At 33.1% G+C, this 20,093-nt stretch overlaps 1 protein-coding gene across 3 annotated transcripts in view; it reads right to left on the bottom strand.

The window, feature by feature from the left end:
• Positions 1 to 723: 723 nt before the first annotated feature.
• LOC123675100 overlaps positions 724 to 20,093 on the bottom strand; it is a 64,037-nt gene continuing 44,667 nt past the window's right edge. For 2 of the 3 annotated variants that reach the window (XM_045610346.1, XM_045610348.1), the window contains 3 exons: positions 6,443 to 6,742; positions 6,117 to 6,254; positions 724 to 6,029 (listed from right to left, as the gene is read on the bottom strand). In XM_045610346.1, the coding sequence (XP_045466302.1) occupies positions 1,185 to 6,029; positions 6,117 to 6,254; positions 6,443 to 6,742 (5,283 nt within the window). In that variant the 3' untranslated portion in view covers positions 724 to 1,184. Of the gene's footprint in view, positions 6,030 to 6,116; positions 6,255 to 6,442; positions 6,743 to 13,343; positions 13,677 to 20,093 lie in introns of those variants that run through there. The other variant, XM_045610347.1, reaches the window with a different exon arrangement.

Here is a 20,093-nt window from a genome sequence, read left to right as displayed (position 1 = left end):
AATAGTTTAAATAAAAATGCGTACCGCACTGTGTTTACTAAGTAGGTACAATTTATTTTTAAATTTGTTTAACAACATTCCAATTACTAAACCCCTTAGATTATTTCCTATGGGGCCATCTAAAATCATTAGTTTATACCACTCCAGTAGAAAATGTGGAAGACTTGCGAAATCGGATCATTGCTGGGTGTAACTTAATAAGAAATTATCCTGGTGTTTTTGAAAGGGTTCGGCAGTCAATGAGGAGAAGATTGGATGCTTGTATGCTGGCTAGAGGTGGTCATTTTCAACAGTTTTTGTAGGTTGATTTGAATTTTCATGTAATTTTTCATAATAAAATGTTATTATCTGAAATTTTGTTTCCCCTATATCTTCGAAACAAATAGGTTTTTCAAAAATCATCAAAGGACAAAATATTCTTAGAATAGTCCTTGGACTATTCTAAGAATATTTTGTCCTTTGATGATTGTTGTTCCTTGGAACAACCCCCTGAATTTTTGCCGCATGTTTAGGAAACACCCTGTATAAGTGAATCGAAAAATAGATGGAGAAACTGAAGACTTTGAACAATTGGTTGACTTAACTTGAATGATGTCAAGAACTGTTGAAATAATAGGGGCACAAAATTAATAAGTTTCGCCGGCTTGAATTGATAGTTGTAGTAATGATAGCTATACTTCACTACTTATATTGAATAATTGTACTAGGTTTGAAAATAAAGACTTTTTATTCAAAACAATTTTTATTTATACATTCTCATTCAATGTAGGATACAAAAGTAACAAAATATATAGTTTTCTTAGAAGAAATATATTTTTATGAAAAATATATCCCTCTGTAAAAATTTGCTTAGATTATTCTAGAATCTAATTCGATATGAGATCTTTCAGTAGCACCAGTATTCTAAAAGAAAGAAATCAATACAAACAAATTTGATTCATCAAATTGGCAAGATTCAAACATATTTAGATCCAAGTACTACCATCCGCATCCCTTGAAAAATCCCTCATAGAATTTTTTCAACGTAAGACGACATTTTTAATATAAAAATATATACAAATAATTTTAACTTAAAATTAATATCACAAATTCATGATATTTTTGTACAACAGGCATGCGCAACAAAATAATTTTTTCGAATTTAAAATTGCACTCTGGAACATCAGTCGAAATTTAACATTTATTTAAACTTTCGGCTTAAATCGCGACATGTAGTACTCGCAATCAGTACAATATAAGTTACTTAAAACTACGACTTTCTTCCTACACAAGTTACACTTGGTCTTGTCGGGAATACTGTTATTGGCGTTGTTCACTAAAATAGGCGTCACTACAGCCTTCGACATAAGGGGGTCAGTTCTTTCAATATTACTTCCGTCGAAATTCTTCATTGCAGCCAATGGGGGTACTTGATTATAAGTGTCTCTTTCACTATAAGGGGAGGGTACACTCTGGTATGGATCGTATAGTTTTTGGTGCTCCTGATCAGCACTGTAAGTCCTTGATGGGATTCTCTGGTATGCAGGATTTTGATTCGTGTTATAATCACTAGAGGGCACTCTTTGATAAACAGGATTAGGCGTTTGTTTATTCGAATAAGGCACCGACTGGTAAACTCCAGCAGATGTTCTCGAAAGCTGGCTGTGACTTTTCACAGGTTGTGGTGGATGTTGATAGACTGGCCTTGAATGTTGACCATTATAATTTTGTTGCAATATATTTGGAGACTGGCGGCAAATTCCTTCACTACCATAGGAATTTTGAGGATTTTGCTGGGCCATATAACCTGCTGGTGACGACGGTGGGTATGAACTCTGAGGAGAGACATTCTGGGGATAGGAACTTGATGGATGATTGGAATGTAATGAGTTCATCTGGTGTGATTTTTGTTGATAAGGGTGATTGTAGTGAGCACTAGCAGGTAGGTAGGATGGGGTTTGATGTGAATTTTGGAGTGAATAATTGTATGAAGGAGCTTGATGAATTTGTTGAGATTGTTGTGGATGACTGAGTTCTTGTTGTAGTTGGTGGTGAGTCTGAGGTTGTTGATGATGGACCAGTGGTTGTTGTTGTGGATGATGAACCAGTGGTTGCTGTTGTGGATGATGAACCTGTGACTGTTGTTGTGGATGGTGAACTTGTGATTGCTGTTGTGGATGATAAGCCAAAGGCTGTTGTTTATGTTGATTCTGTGGCAACTGTTGTTGATGGTGAACTTGATGTGGCAGATGATCGAAAGCTTCGCCTCTACTAATATATGATGGATGCTGTGGATGGCCAGGATAAGTGACTTGCTGTGGATAATTTGACTGTTGTGAAGCAGAAGGATTCTGGGAGACGTAGTTATAACTATTCATGGCATTTTCTTGATACGATGGACCATAACTGTCATATTGTTGATGATTGCCTTGTGGAGGTTGTTGAGGGACACCAGAAGGAAATTGTGAATATTGATTTCCCGAGTAAAGTGGTTGAGTAGATGGCACACCATTCGATAATGTAGGACCAGTTGGAATAGTATTCCTATTGTGAGCAAAAGCTACACTAGAATAGGCCGATTGGTATTGTATTGGTGCAACAACTTTCTGGGTATCTGTGATTTTAGTGATTAGGTTTGGATTCGCTATTTTAGAATTCTCCATTGTATTCCTCATTGTGATATCAAATAGATTTTCTGATGAGGTTTTGTGTTCTTCCATTGCGGATACGTTATTAAAATCGTTTGATATTCTACCACCATCTTCTGATGAAGTTTTGCTTTCAATTTCACTAGTTTCTGGTTTATTAATAGCTGAACGTAGTACTCTTTCAAGAATTGGATTAGGAATATAACTATCATCTTCTTGATCCTCAGCTGTAGCGACCAAAATCACTTGGTCACAGAAGGACACGCTCTTTTTCTTGCCCAATTTATTCTTCTTACGTTCCTCGATTGCGTTCTGTTTGTTACAATTGAAAGTTTCTTGTAATGAAGCATTTATCCTTTCAACCTCTCTGATTTCTTCAGCAATTTGTTCGGGGGCAATGGATTCCATTTCATGTTTTTTAATCGAAACAGGATTAATCTCTTCATTCAAACTCATAGGAATTTGCTGTGGAGGAATATCTGCAGAAGGTTTAATTTCGAACTTGGATGTCAAATCCCTAACGGATGCAGCTTTCAGACTCAATTCTCCTGGCGTGTAACGCTGTGTGTTGACAACATCACACCCGCCATCATTCCTCTTATTGAAACTTTCTATTCGTTTGATTTTCAGAGCAGCTTGTTTGGCTTGTAATTCCTTCAACCAAGTATCTCCTCCCGGAGAAACTGAACTGATTTCCAGAGGTTGTTTGACAGGTTCGTAGGAGAAGATCTGTTCCCTTTTATTTTGAAGTTGACCTTGTAAACTGTCATTCGCAATTCTTGGTGGAGGTTGTGGGAGATGTTCGTCAAGAGCCGAGAGATCTAATGGAGGGGGTGGAGGGGGAAAATCTTCACTTGCTTGTCTTGAATGTACTGTTGAACCTGCTGGACTTGGATATGGTGGTAGATCCAAACTTTGCAGTAAATGCTTGGGCATAGGACAATCAACTTCATCGACACTAGCAGTATTCAAATGATCAGTAGATCCTTTTGGTTCTCTATGAACGTCAGCTGTTGTCACTAAGGTTGTTGATTGAGTACCATAACTACTCGAACTAGTATTGAAGCTGTTATTACTGTTAGAGCTGTCATTGAATCTTTGCTGCATTTGTTCGAATCTCAGCCTTTCGATTATTGAGGTATCATATTTCATACTGTTATTCAACTCATAAAGATTCTGATACTCGTTCTTGCAATCCTTGATTTCATCATCGGTAAGCGGCTTTGAAGCAGTCAATTGAGATGTAGTTCGCAACGGTGGAGGAGGGGGAACTTTCGGAACACTGAGTATTTTACCAGCACTAGCATAAAAACTTTTCTTCATCAATTTGCTCTTTTTCAGGTTAGGATTCGTATTGTTTGCACTAAATTCTAGATGGCCTTCAGATAAATATCCACTCATAGATTTACTGTTATCAACATTCTCTTTGAGTCCAACATTACTGTCATCAACAGAACTCAATTTAGGAGGAACTTCTGGTGACTTCATTTCTGGATTAGCGTCAGTCAAATCAGGCATGCTTCTATTTTTTCTTTTAATCAATCCTCCCATCAAAAGCTTCCTGCGTATTTTGTGTTGTTTTTTCGACTTGCCATCCTTTTCTTTTTCTTGTTTATCGTTTTTTTCTTCTTTCACTTTAGGCTTGATATCGATAATTTCAGGGGTTAGCGTGAATTCTACAACTCTTTTGCTTCTGTCTTCGCTTCTTGAACGTTTTTCTCTTTTACTATTGTCTTTCTGCTTGGATCTCGAGAAGAAACTACGTGTTTCTTTGAGGGGCTCCTTTTCATTTTTAATTGGTTGGATTGGTTCATCGATATTGATACTCTCGATACGATTTTTTAATAAATCCTTTCTTTTTGGGAGGGTGGCGTATATTTCAATATTTTTATGGGTTGGTTTATCCGGTTGTGGAAGATTGGTCAGTAATTCTTTGCTGTTTTGTCGGGAGTGTTGACCCTTGTCTCTAGAATTTTGACGAGAATGTTTTCCACTGCCACTACTGCCTTCTCTTGTATGCCTTATTTCTGGAGGTGCTGTTTCCTTGTTAGGAGCCGTTTGCGTCATTCTCCTGTGTAAGCTTCTAGCTCTCATGATACAGGTGTTGTGCTTCATTCTGGCTAAAGTAAGCGTTTGGGGATTGTTATATGGAGCATTCATCGCAGCTCTTGCTTTAGTTGCAGCAGCATTACATAAAGCTAAGGCTAGTACGAGATCATGTTCATCTTCAAGTTGTCTTGATTTGACCAACAGCTCATCAGCTTCGTCGCAAAGCACATCGCAACTTTGAGTACCTTGCCCTGACATGTTGTTATAATCTTCTGGAATTTTAGCTAAATGTCCAATTTTCATCATATGTTGCAATGTAGTCATGGTTGAGCTATCGTTAGAGGACAGTGAGTAAGAATCATATCCTGCATCATAAATAGCGCTTCCAGCACTAGATGAGTCACTTTTGACCAACGTTGGACTATCTGGAACATTACCATGAGGCACTTTTCCAACCAGGTAGAGATAAGGATTTTCCATTGTAGTTGAAGACGCAGAAGAAGCGCTGTTTCTATCTCCACTCCAATTACCAGAGTCTCTTCTTCTAGGAAAATTCATACTATCTGACATACCATCGATTCCTGACGAAGATCCATTACTGAGTGTTCTATGAATGTTAACAGAAGGTTTATTTATGGCATCCATGTCTATTTTTCGTACATAAGGTTCTTTGCGACCTACGTAACCATCTGGAACATCGCTTCCATTATGTAAATTATTTTGAATAACGGATAGATTTTGGTATTCGTTGTATGGTTTTGGCAAGGGTGGTTTCTGATTTAACGCACAATCTGGATTGGGAGTGATGGCCCTTCTTGTACTTCCAACATTTGGTTTTTCTGGGCTTGGTGTTACAGAACGACGAACAAAGTTCTGAGGAGGATTCGTTTTCTTAGTCGATGATTTCTGCGGACAGATTTGAGTGATTTGTTTAGGAGCATTTTCAGTGTTGACTGGAGTTCCATCTGGTGTTGCGTATAGGAGTAGAAGAGGTTGGTATCTTCCTTTTCTACATTTTTCCACAACTTGTTCCCAATGTGGACCAACTTGGCGAACAGTGGCATCGTCGAAATAAATCCATACTCTGAGTTTGGTGTGGAAGAAGAATGTTGAGTAATGTTTCCCATAATAGGTGACCACCCCAACAAGATTGTGTGTGCAGTTTTCAGTCCATTTTTTCTCCATGACAGATGTGAATACGTCTCCCAAAAGCATTGTTGTTCCAATTGTGGAGAATACTTCCATTATATGTTCTAAAGATGGCCTTTCGGAATTCCAGACTAGTCCTATTGAGACGATCTCTGGCCAGTTCATCAGAGTTCTAGTAATTTGAATAACGGCACCACAATGGCTCTGGAATTAAAAAAGAGAAAGTATTAATGGAAAAAAAATATCAGAGAAGGTTTGAATGATAATTATATTTTTTGAAGTATAACTTACTGGGCACATTCTCACATCGCCCATATTTCCAGCCTTTCTGAGTAATTGACCAAAAGATGCATGGTTATACGGAGATGCTCTAGCATTTCCATTTCGGACTTGGTAGACTAGAGTGGATGTGGAGACATAGTGCACCATCTGAAAAATAATCTTCATCAGTTCACCCCGAAAAGATAGAGTTAACTGATTATTGGCATAGATAGATTTTTAGTTGAATCTTTCAATATGTAAAATATCATCAGGTTCACTCCTATCATTATATTTTCCACAGTTTCATTATGATATTGGTATTGGAAATTAACCATCAGAAACTGATTTTTACTGACCTGGGTGTATGACAGTGGTTCTGAAGTGGCTCCACAAGATCCACATACTGTTTGTTCTACCAGAGTCATAGCAAATTTCTGATGTGGTATGCAATGTTGTGCATTGCACATGTCTTGGGATTCGCCATGTGCAATGTGCATGTGTATTCTGAGCAGAATGTTCTCGAAACATTCTGCCGCATCATCCATGAATCCCAATTGAAAACGCTGTTGGTCTGAAAAACTTTCAGCCAATGCTTTTCTAAGGGCATCTGGAGGCAGTGCAGATTCATTTGAGAATTGGAGTTGCGAGAAGAGTTCCTATAACAATAAGAAATAAATATTAATATCGTTGTTCAAAATACGTGTTTGTTTTGTACATAATGCTTCAATTAATTTTAGGTAGTAGTAGTTTTTATAGTATCTCAATTGACGATGGTTTGGATAGGAAAATTTGGAGAGTAGGCAGAAGTTAATTGATGCATTACTCGCAATATAATGAAGATTTTGGAAATGTTTAATGAATTTCAGAAATGATACAATAATTCTATTATCATGTTGATATTTGATTTAATTCAGGCACTAAGTTATTGAATTGAAAATCCAGCAATGATCTAAACTGCCATTGATATATAATTAAGACTTTAATTTTGCTCATTTGATGCGCATTAGTGCTGTCAATGTGTAGATTCAGGCAGGCAATGAATGTATTATTCGTCCATCATGTTTTGGTTCACCATAAATAGTCTTATTTTATATTGTACCATATTTTTAATAGATTATTTTCAAGTTTTTGAAATTATTGAGAGTTCTAGAATCTTAGGTAGGTATAATTCGAGGCTTTCGAAGCTTCTTCGCATCAGGTAGAGCTGCAAATTCTTCCGGAAATGCCTTAGTCGTGAGAGGCCAAGATTTAAGAGAGTCGTGCAGTAAAAGTCAGCTCATTTCCAAGAACTGTATCACATCGAGAGACGCCATTGTTGCTTTGTTAGCGAGGTAGGAGAAACTCTCAAGAGTATGACTAATCAAGATTCGTGGCTTAAAATGTCTACGTTTACAAATAGGAATAGTTCAATCACTGTTGTGAAATCAAGACACATTGAGTGGTTTACTGTTAACAAAGGAATGAACTTGAATTCTTAAATATCCACCTCTTTTCATTGCGTGAGTGAAAATTATTCAGATCAGCATGGATAATGTATGAACTTTATGCTCACGATATTATTCAGACCAGCATTAGGTGTGAGCGATTAGAGCACGCTGTCGATATAGATATAAGTGGTTATTATGTCATATCATGGGGGACTTTTCCACCTACACCACTCCCTAATTCAAATATATCTACGACCAACTGAAAAATTGTATTATCTACCAAAAAAAATTGAAAATGAGTCATCAGTGATCATTTTGATTTTTGCAATCGGTTTGGTAATTGGATCATGATAATCTTGATGATTATGTAGTGATATTGAAAATTAATTCGATTTTTTCTCTTTTTTTGTTAAACAACTTGGATCAAATACTTAATGAGTCTGATCATAATGTAAATATTAAGTTCTTTTTATTTTCTGCTGGAATTCACAATAACTTGATAATATCTTCATAAAAGTACTATTATTTTACGAATTCCGTCAATAAGGTCTTTGCTACAGTTTTCATCACTTCAGCTTCCATTTTCTATAAACATATTTATGATAAGTTGCAAGAAAATAATATGTAAAATCATAGACGTCATTCCATATTTCGAAATGAGAGATGAATGGAAAACGCTTAAAAAAATATGTTAATTCACTATAAAGAAGAAATGATTATTTCAAATCTTTGATTATCATTCTTCTCTTGAAACTGATATAGAACCTTTGAACGTGAATATTTAATCGAATAACATCAATCAATATAGCTATTTGTTGATTACTGATCAGCAAATATTGAATTGTGAGGTATAAAGATCAAATATAGAAATGAGAAGATATACAGCGATGAACTTCACAATTGTAGCTTGTAGGTACATAGGAATTGATAACAACTTCAATAGAACTTCATAACACATCGAGTATTGGAAATAAATAATCTGATTATACCAAGAAGTCTCATGTTATAGAGAAGTAATTAATGTTCAATTGGGTATCGAATAATCAAGGTGAGAACTTTGGATTATAAGCAAAATAAAATGGTGATCTATATTGCTATTGGAATTTCGTCATAATTATTGAATTTTTGAGTTTCTAATCATGTGAACTGTAGATAGAGTAATTTTCCTCTTACAACTAATAATTATTTCTGCAAGCAAATATTTCTGTAGCCCATTTCACGGATGAATTAATAATGAGTTCTGAAAGGTTGAATCGATTTCGGCACTGCTATTAACATACTTCAGAAGAAAGTTACACCTGAATTCATATTAGTCAAATCACTGCTTTTGTCTACAACACGCTGAACAATGAACATGTAGGAAAACTACATACTGCATGGTTAGTTCGAAAGATACATAGTTTTTTTCAACTGTTCTTTTTCAAGCTTCATTCAATTTTGTCATATAGGTAATAAAAAAAAGTGAGGAGAAGTACATGGGCAAGCCCACCTAAAAGTAGGTTTTGCAAGTAACGGTACATGGTCGAATGGAGCTAGGTCATAATCTCCAATCTCTCAGCCAAGTCTCTTTATTCATTCACGTTGGTTGCCTCTCATGATAGCACGGATAAAACCGCACAAATTGCAATACAAAACCGGTATTTGAAAACGACAGTACCTCTGGCTATTTTCGGTTATATGGTTGTCATTAATCCAACAGAGATGGCAGACTTTATGGCACGTAAGTCCCGAGAAGGCTTTAGCAAGAGTTTGCCATCAATCGAGAAATTTTCCATCAATTTAAATACGATAGAGAAATTTATCGAACTTTTGTCGATTGCCTCTAAACGCTCTGTATTTTTTGAATTTTGGTTCGACTCAGTGATGACGAATCCGAGGTCAAATTATCTTTTTTTCGATTTTATATTGTTTTAATATTCATAAAAGAATGTATGATTGAATATTCACTTTTAATTCGACTGAATATGCAATAAAGAAAAATATAAGAAAATCGCTGCAAATTTCACAATAGAAAAGCTGTAGAACCCTTGATAAAATTGAATAGCAAAAAAGAAAATATTATATAGGATTGTCCAATAGGAATGTTACAATTTAAAATGGTTATAATGGCAATAATTATTATTATTATTAGTATTATTATTTGATATTTTTATGTCATTTTATTACGGAAAGCTTGGAACTTGTTAAATTGATTCATAGAAATCAGTGCTCATTTATGAATACTGAGAGGAATTTTAAGAATAGTTCATGAACATTATTCAGTTTATCGACTCACTACTCGTCGTTTTGTAGATAATTTTGAAAGTGAAATTGAAATTTGAAGACGTTATTGGTAAGGCTCAGTATTTGGCGTATCTTTCCATAATTAAATCACATAACCTACTGAGTACAAATGACATAATAAATTTGAAAAATAATTTACACTGTTGCAATTATAACCATTCTGAATTGTATAATTCCTAATTAAAAACCTTTTTAAACAAAAAAGGATGAATAAAACACCGTTTGAAATTCCTACATTTACGCATTCTATTGAAAAAAAAAATAAAAATAAATATGAAAAAATCCAATTTAATTTTCATTTTCTGTTATAAAAAAATTCAATTTATTTTTGTTCAGTAGAGTGCGTAGCGTAAATGTAGGGATTTCTAAAAAGAAAGGCCCATAAAGATTCATTGAATATAAATTGCTCCTATTTCTGAAATCTCTTTTATTCATTTATCTTGAAATGTTAAGTATATCGAACTGAGATAGATTAGATATATTATAAAGATATATATTGAAAATATAAACATCGAAGTTTCAAATTTGCAAAATATTCAGGTTAAAATATGAATTTAGGACTATTAGTCTCCACCTAGATATATTAGGAACAATTAACCTTGATTTAATATGCATCCAATCTCTTTATGTATTCATTTATCAAGGACTTTTATAGCCTATCCTTCTCTTTTAAAGTTTCTTATTTCTATATCACGTCATATTCGGGAATAACTATATTATTATGTTATTTACCATATAGGTCTTTGAGAAAGAGAATATACTGATCTAACATTGTGTTATGACTCTTCTTCAATTCCATATTTTCTTAAAAGGTAAAAATTTCAATAATAATTATATTATTCAATTAGGTATATGTATATCAATAAAAAAAATGTCCTGGAAGGCGAAAAGAAGAACATTGTCTCAAAAAATAAGAGTTTTCCATGTCTGTGATATTACTCTCATATTTACTAGATCATCGAACCTATTTACAAAACTTACAAAACTCGCTAATCTGCAATTAATTTTTTCTCATGACTCTTCTCATCATATTTGCTATCCTATTTGTTCCATCTTGAACTCGTATTTGAACTCTTATGTTGAAGTGGAAGGGGCTTCCTTTCAGAATATGGTAGTATTTAGTTTACACAAATTCCAATAATTAAAACAATTAAAAAGAAGACTTTGGATTGAGATTACATCTATCCGTTCACCATAAGACTTACGTCCGCCAGACCTTACTGAAAAGCTTAGAAGAAAGGAAATTCCCATGGGATATTTCCATTGTTTGAGTTTGAGTAATTACCAAAAGTCTCAGAACTCAGTGTCAATGTTTTTTCCTCCATTGAAAATGGACTTGTGTAAGAGAAGCATGGGAATTTCACTCATGGTTTTTAGGTGAAAGATGGCTTCAAGTTCTTCGGGTGATTCATTCCTCTGGCACTTACAGCGAGTATGCAACTGGTTGGTGGTGATTCAGTTCTTCAGATATTCGAAGAAGAATTGAGTCACTCAAATTTTCCATGCAAGAAAGAGGCCAGCTCATAAAAATCGATGGATATGTCAGTAATTGGGATGGACGGATATTTCTCATCGATTTCATTCAGTAGAGAACTGGTTTTGATTAATTGCTCTACATAGTTTAGACCTAAGCAACCAATGGCCAGCCTACGACATATCTTACAGATTGCCAAATTTGTTCACTTTCCTCACAGAGCTTTAATTTCAGGTAACCTTATTGCCTAGCATTACTTTGATCTATTAATCTTCAAATTTGTATGTTTCAAATTGAAAATCGAATTTTCAAGCTGATCGGAAACCATGAACTGCAATAAATTGGTAAGGTGTTGATTCCTCAATTGAACAAACATTATTCAGAATAATGTTTCGACATTTGGTTACAAAAATCTTATCAATCACAGTAGGTAAACAAATAATTTGAATTGTTACCTTTTAAAAATATTGACGGATCTTATCAATCATAGTTAAAACATTTTTGGTCAGAGGAAATTCATTCATATCTTCATAAAAAATTAAAATTGGCATCAACATTTTTTCGATGTTATTTCTAGGAAGCTTTTAGATGGTGCATTTTGTATAAGTCACCATGAGATAACAACTCATCAAGATAAGATATAGGAAATTATCTTCTCCACATCCTTATATGCCCAGACGATATTATTCTGATTAGGCCCTTACTTTGAATTTTTGGAGATAAATTCAAAATGATTGGACAAGTTCATTTTTTAGCGCTCGTTTCCTGAACAGATCATTTCTATCTATAGAACGCAAAAACCTGAAATTTTCAGGGCAGGTTCAGATCTCGTTAATGGACATAATACGGCCTTTGAAAATTTTGTTTTCCTATTAATTTCAAAGCTGCTGATTTGATGAGGGTGAAAATTTGCATTTGAATGTAAAATAACAATTTCAAGCATCGTGCAAAATTTCGTGTTGATCACAGCAATGGAAATTTCGAGTAGAATATCAAAAAAAAAATTAAAAATCGCTATGAGCTTAGATTTAGTAAATATAAACTAACAATTTCAAGCTTCAAGCAAAATTTCATGTTGATTGTGATATCAGAGTCATAAAAAATTCAAGTAAAATACCTATCGAAGGAAAACGCTGACGCTTTTGAGCGGCTGTCCAATAATGCGCCAATTATGCCCTTGGAGACCACATCCAACTATATAAAGTTATGTGGCCTCCAAGGGTACAATTGTCGCAGAATGAAGTGAGTAGAGTTATGAATTCATACGAACAAAATCAATTCCCTAAATATCTCACAACCGCATAACTAAAATCCATTTTTTTTCATTATTCTGGTAGGAATATTCAAGCTGCAATTGCCCTTGAATACCAGGACCAGTGAAAAATTGAGCTCATTTAGAACGAAGCATTCGGTTGTAGAAAAAATATAACAAGTGTATTAGTAATTGGAAAATGGAAATACATCATACACCTACTCTTTGATACATATAGAAAATCATAAACAACTTCAAAGATTTTCAACCTACGAATTAAGAATCCTTCAACAAATTCCTTTCTTTTCACATATTAATATACATATATCCTTCAATAATGAATATATGGGCGCCTGATAAGTATTGGGACATCCTGTATAACTTTATGATTCTGATAAAGTGTGTATTAAAATCATATCTATTCGAATTAAAAACTTAATTGAATTTTTATAGTCAACTATCATTATGAATTGAAACAAAAAATTTTCCTGCATGTTGACTTGTTCTGAAACCTTTTAACAAAGCACATGTACGCCACTGTTTGCATGATATTGGATTCCTTCAAAAATGGAATTGCGTCGAAAATACAAGCTACAATTTTTACTGTCAATAGTTTAGTAATAAATTTATCATTAGAGTTTAAGTATTGAAATTATTACGGTCATAATATAAAAAAAGAGCGAAAAAAAACTTTAAAAATTTAATTTTAGGGTTCATTATGATCAAAGAATTTCAACCCTCTCGAAAAATGTACCTGACTTATCGAGGATCATTTCAAAACTTCTCAGGATTTAAATGGCTTTACGTTTTTTCATACGTACCCTAAAGGCTTTCGTTAGATTGTCGTCCAATACAGGTGCGCTAGATGACCCGCTTGTTTTAATATCCTCACTCTTTTCACTAGTTTTCTTATCACTAACATTACTCGAGATAACAGCAGCAGTCTTCGCGACATTCTGTGTAGGTTTCCGATACCGAAACTTGCTGATCATATTGAAAAATCACTATCGAATTATCATTAAAGAACTAAAGACACAAAACCTAACAGTAACTCTCATGCTACCTGTTGCTATGAGTCAAGATGTTGAACTGAAATGGGAATATAGAGTTGCGTTGAACTTTCGATAGTTCCTTTACTACGAACACTACAACGCGGCTATACGAAGCTGGGTGCACGAGATACAATCATGGTTCTCCTTACCAGGTACAAGAGCCAGAAGGTACGCTGAAGAACTGGAGGTTAGATTGATCAGACTGCGTTTACGTTTCGTGGATTGGGTTTTTTGAAGTTTCTTGGGGTAGAGATGGGTTTCTTCCTTTAGAATTGTCTTTAGAAGTAACATGAGTTTATGAATTGCACTGATGCAAATTATGGACTTTCAGTTTTTGAAAACATATCTAGAAAGTAGTGAAACTTGATAATAATCTCGAGTCATAAAATACAGTTCAAGATTTCATTGGCGTTTATGCTGCAAGAAGACCTAAACCTTTACATGGCGTTTATGTGATTTATCAATTACATCAAATATACAGGGTGTTCTGATTTGTTTCCGACAAACTGAAACGGGTGATAGATCACATCATTTTAAGCAAAAAAGTTCCTATGAACATGGGTCCGGAAATGCTTCGTTTCCGAGATACAGGGTGTTAAAGTTGAAAAAATATTTCGCGTTTTCTTAAATATCTTTCGACTGATTCCAAATGGATGCTTGAAAGTTGGTACATAGGGTTTTTTGAGGTGAGAAATTCAAATTTGTGGTCGATTTGGTTGTATTTTCTAGAGGGCGCCACTGGCAATCATTTCGTCCCCTTTAAACCGTAGCAACTTTTCTGTGCTACCCTGTACGTCATTCTGGACTAAAAAAATCGATTCCCCTGACTTTTCTAGTTAAAAGAGGTATAACTCATTTAAGTTGCTAGGGGCAACCGTTTCAGAGAAAAACGCATTTAAAGCCAAATCCATATTTTTGTAATCTCTAAAACATGTAGAAGCAAATTTGTAATAATTTTAAATTAAATATTTTTCAGAAGTAACAATTTAGAACAAAACAAAATAACATAATAATTTTTAAAGAAGGTGTTCGAAATGTCCACCGTTCTGTTGAATGCACAAATGACATCTTCGAATGATTGTTTTACATTCAACAATTGTTGCGGCAATAGATTTAAAATGGCTATACACAATGACAGATACTTATTAGTGGGCAATAGAAAATCCGCATGCATTTCGCCTTTTCAAAATGAATTTAAATTTAATATTTGAAAAGGAATAATTTCATGAAAGGATTTCGAAGCAGTCAAAACATATTAAATAAAACGCGAATTATTTTTTCAACTTTAACACCCTGTATCTCGGAAACGAAGCATTTCCGGACCCATGTTCATAGGAACTTTTTTGCTTAAAATGATGTGATCTATCACCCATTTCAGTTTGACGGAAACAAATCAGAACACCCTGTATACAGGTTATTCTTAAATAAGAGATAAAAACAAAATTGGCAGAATCCTCTGATTATTTCAAGAAAAAAGTCCTTTAAACAAGATGTCAGAGTTCGATTTTTTCAATTTTTTTCTCATAACGCCTACCCTTCACAAGATATTCAACTTGAATTTGGCATAGAAATTCCAATTTGAAGTTTGCATCATGTGATATGCTAATTTCTAATGCAAATCTACGGGGTGATATTTTTTCTGAAATAGTATCCACTTCTTCTCTCCAGACCTTTTTTTGGTAGACCACTGGTAGTGGAGAAAAATCTAATAAGGAACTATGGTCTAATACTAATACTGCACAAGATCCAGTGAGTGAGCTGTGATGAATAAATTAATTATAAGTTTTGGTACTTATATATCCAATATGTAACGGAGATCAATAAATATTGGATAAATTGGATGAACTCATCACAAAAAGTTGGACTACAAGAAACACCCTGTATAACGAAAAGAAAGCGTTTGCGGGCTCATGGTTATAGAACTTTTTTTTCTTAAAATTATCCAAGGAATCTCCCATTACACCATTACACACTATAAAATTGGAGAGATATAATCAAACAAAGTACTTTCAGCACCTAGACTTAATTTTATAGTTCCAGAATTATTATTTGAAACAAAAAAATATTCGGAAATAGAAATAAACAATCCCAAATTACATTGATTTTTATATTTTTTAATATTAGTTTAGATACCATCATCGAGTAAGATTTGTAATGCTCTCGTATAACTTTTCTGAATTGAATTGTTCTTATTTTATTTTCTTTTTATTTTTCAAATTGAAATTAAATTAAAAATTCCTTTCCCCAAATAGAATAGCTCAGGTCTGAATAGGAATATATTTATAAATCACAAAATATTTCAATCTATTAACTATTGAAAAGTTATGATCAAAGGATGAATTATGAATCTTACAACAAAATCTTTTTTTTCACGTATTACATATAATATATCTTTCGATGAACATATGATGGCTGAATACTGAATCCTGAATAATTTTATGATTCTGGAAAAGGTAATATTTGCAATGCTCTTGTATAACTTTTCTGAATCAAAGTGTCCTTATTTCCTCTTCTTTTTTCTTCTCAAATTAAAATGAAATTCGATATTCTTTCCACCAAATAGTAAAGCTCATATTACGGTAGGTAATAAGTTGCCTTTGAAAAGTATATTAGGTCGAAGACAGTAATCGTAGACAGAGTTAAAGGGCTTTAGACTAAGGAACTCGAGAACTTGTTGCTTGCAACTAAAAGTAAACAAGTTAAAAGACGATATATACCGCCTTTACGTTTCAATGCAATATGTCGAGCTAGTTGACATAACGTCTTGCCTTTTACGTTACCCAGATGATTTTTCCAGCTAGCTAACTGGTTTATAAGCAAATCGCTCGCATTCGAGAATCGAGAGGTCTCTAGTTCACAAAGAACAATGAGATCTAATTTTTCACAATGAGATTATTCATATGAGGGAGTGGTCGTCTCAAGAACATTAGAGACTGAACTCAATGGAAAACTAATTGAATAGGGGATATGCATGATAAAAGCTTAATCAAATAAGTGTTGAATAAACATTATTAGAGAATAAGTAATGAAGAAAAAAGATTCGTGCAAACAAAAACTCAATTGACATATTCGTTCGCATCATTCATAATAAGGAAGGTAGCCAACTTTTTGATTAAAGGTATCTATATAGAAGAGGGTGTCAGATTTGAAGTAGTCCCATTTTGGCTTTTGATTTTTTGCTTTTAAAATTTTTGGATCGTATTTTCGAGCTAAAATGATATTCGATTTATTTAGCAAATATAGTTGACCAGAAGAGCTTTGGATTTTAAACATTCCAAAACGTAAACTATTAATTAATTTTTCCTCGAATATCAAATTTAAAATGCCAAAATCAATGAATTTGATCAATAAAATCATTTATCGACGAAAAATATATTTTATTTTTTTTTTCATTGTTCTAAATTTTAAATATTATTCGTTATAGGAGGTATTTCAGTAGGAATGATACAATTTAAAATGGTTATAACGGTAATGATATGTATTATTTTTTGACATTTTCCATGCCATTTGTAATCATTTAGACGAAAAACTTGGAAAGATTAACAACGTTCAAAAATTGTTGAATTATTTTATCAAAATTGGTACTCATTTCTGAATAATAATAATAAAACTGAGACTTAAATATCCCTCAGTAATCACAAAAGACCTCTGATTTTGATGAAACAATTTCTAAATGTTGTTGAAGCGTGTATCTCTCCATGGAATAATATACTGAGTACAAATGACAAATGTCAAAAATAATACTCAGCGTTGCCAGTATAACCATTTTGAATTGAACATTCCTATTGGAAAATATATAACAATCTTAATGGAAACTATACATTCCAAAACGTTAACTGTATAAATTTCAAGGGGGTTGAAATTTATTTTTCCTCGATCTATTCCAGAGATTTCTTATTCAAAATAATAAACCAAAAAAAGACAATTTCACCCGCAGGTTCATTCTATAAGAAACGTTTCAAGTAGAACATTGATCTCTGTACACGTTATAACATTTCCTACAATTAACAAAATTCACAGCAGCAAAATTTCAGAATATATACGTGGGAAAACCTATCGCCTACCTGAACATTCAAAATTGCGAATGACCCTATAGAATTGGGAATATATCCTCACCTGTGTAACGTGGGAGTTTGGCGTTAACAATAGATTCTTACTACTCACATACTGTTGTTAACAGTATTTGGACGTAGATGAATTGTGTTTCGACAAAATTTATTATTTTCAAACAGGATATATTGCACATTTCCTCACAGGAACTGAGAAGAGTTACATGACATGTAGAAATGAACAAAATTTAGATATTCTTTTTTGCATGAAATTTAGCAAAGCTTTTACCGTCTCTAGAAAAGGAAACTGGATATTCCTTACAGAAAACACGTGTTATTAATTTTTAAATGTTTTATGGATAAACATTTATATAACACTTCAAAATTTATTTCATAACATCGATCTGACATGGAGATATTGGGTGGATGTGTGGGATGACTTAGGCGCCAGCTAAATATTACTCATTGGCATCTTCTAATCTTGAAAAGAAAACAGACGTGTTCAATTCGCATAGAAAAAGGAAGCATTTAGAGACAGAGCGATATTAATGGTCGATTTTCTCTGAAACACGACTAAAATGGGTGTGATATCGATTTGGTTGAGTTGTTTTCCTGACAATATACCTATCGTATCATATCGTAGGAATTAATAATGAATATTTTCAGCGCGTTTATTAATATACATGACCTGTCACGGAAATAAAATACTTGTAGATGTTTTCGAATTACGTGTTATTTTTTATATTCACCTAAAGTGTTTTGAGGTGTTTGAAATATTGAAGAATGAACACATAAACAAGACGTTCAGTTATTTGATTGATCAATTTCACTACAAATTGAAGAGGTCATTGCGATCATGATTTGAAATGGTATCGCATTGTGAAAATATGTAAAAAACAAATTGAAGAACACCAGGGTGAATATGTTGTTAACTAATGTATATAGGTATTACAGTTATCCTCAATTATTATTTAGGAATTGTCATATTGAGAAAATGAATCAACGGAATAATTTGAGCTTGAACTACAAATATTATAAAAATTTAAAACAATACTTACAAAGATTTCCTCATTGACCATTACATCTCACATATGATATTTTCAGAAATATTCCTTAATGTTATATAAAATCTAGTAGGTATATAGGTACGTTTAATATTATCCTGATGATAAATTAGGAATACGACGGTTTTCCAATAAGAATGATACAATTAGAAATTGTTATAATGGCAATACTGTGTGTTATTTTTTATTATTTGTGTTCAGAAAGGTATATACCATTTGGTCATAAAAAGATATACAATTCAAAAACATTTAAAAATGTTTAATTGTTTTATCAAAATCAGTGCTCATTTGTTAACAATGATAGAAATTTAATTCAGTTAATCGACTCGCTTTTTGTCGTACTGTAGAATAATTTGGAAGATAATTTATTGTTCCCGAAAAAAACAATCAGAGAGTGTAAGAATTTTGAATGCAATGATAAATACCAATTTAAAAATTCACAAAGAAAGGAAGATTAGCATCAATATATGTTCACCATTTGAAAATGCAGCAAATTTTAAACAGTTTGGTTATTTAGTTCAAATAAAAAGAAATGAAAGTCGAAATTAATTCAAAAATCTGGAAATTTTGATTAAGAATTTTAAAAAATTCACATTTTCATATAATTCTCAAACTATAAGGGGTAAATTAAGTTGCTTAATATTTTCATGAATTAATTTAATTAATTTTCAAAGAATTCGTAGAATTGCATCGAGTTATCATAGGTCACAAAATGTGCGAGAAATCCAATTCCAAACTTATTAATCATAAGGTTCGAGCACGAAGGAGAATCAGTTCAGTCCATTAACGTCAACATGAAACAGACCACTTAAAGCCTGAAGTGGCACCGTATGGTTGAAACTGACTAATAAGAAACGCTTGGGATAGTTCGAATTCATGAAATTAAATTTTGAAGCTAATGGCACCTGGAACGAGTTGACAGACAAATGTTCGTAAAGTTTTGAAACCATTTATTTGGAGTTAAGAAGTATACCTATTTATCATTTTGACAAGGAATGCGTAATAACAAATTTGAGCATTAATGATGAAATTCAACGCATGAGAGATATGGTTGATCGATTTAATAGCTATCAGATTCACCTGAAATACCAATTAATCTTTAAAAATTAAAAACACTCAAAATGATTATTCCGGTTAAAATTAGTTTGGTAAATAGTTTATATCATCAGAATGTCATACAGTTAAGTAATTTCCTGACGCACCCAATTGTGAATAATATTCGCTATACATAATTATGTTAATAATTCGATAATCCCTTATGAAAGTGCAGATTCATCACTTAGTACAATAAAGGCAATATATCTTTTCATTTTCATCATTAGCAAAAATTTCAGGAGGGGTTAAACTTTCTATCTCGGAAGTATTATTATAAATAATAATACCTAAATTTAAAAAAAAATAATAGA

Source organism: Harmonia axyridis, chromosome 3, assembly GCF_914767665.1.
Source record: "Harmonia axyridis chromosome 3, icHarAxyr1.1, whole genome shotgun sequence".
NCBI classification, from domain to species: domain Eukaryota; kingdom Metazoa; phylum Arthropoda; class Insecta; order Coleoptera; family Coccinellidae; genus Harmonia; species Harmonia axyridis.
The sequence above is the reverse complement of the archived record's forward strand: the minus strand, read 5'-3'. Positions and strand labels throughout refer to the sequence as shown.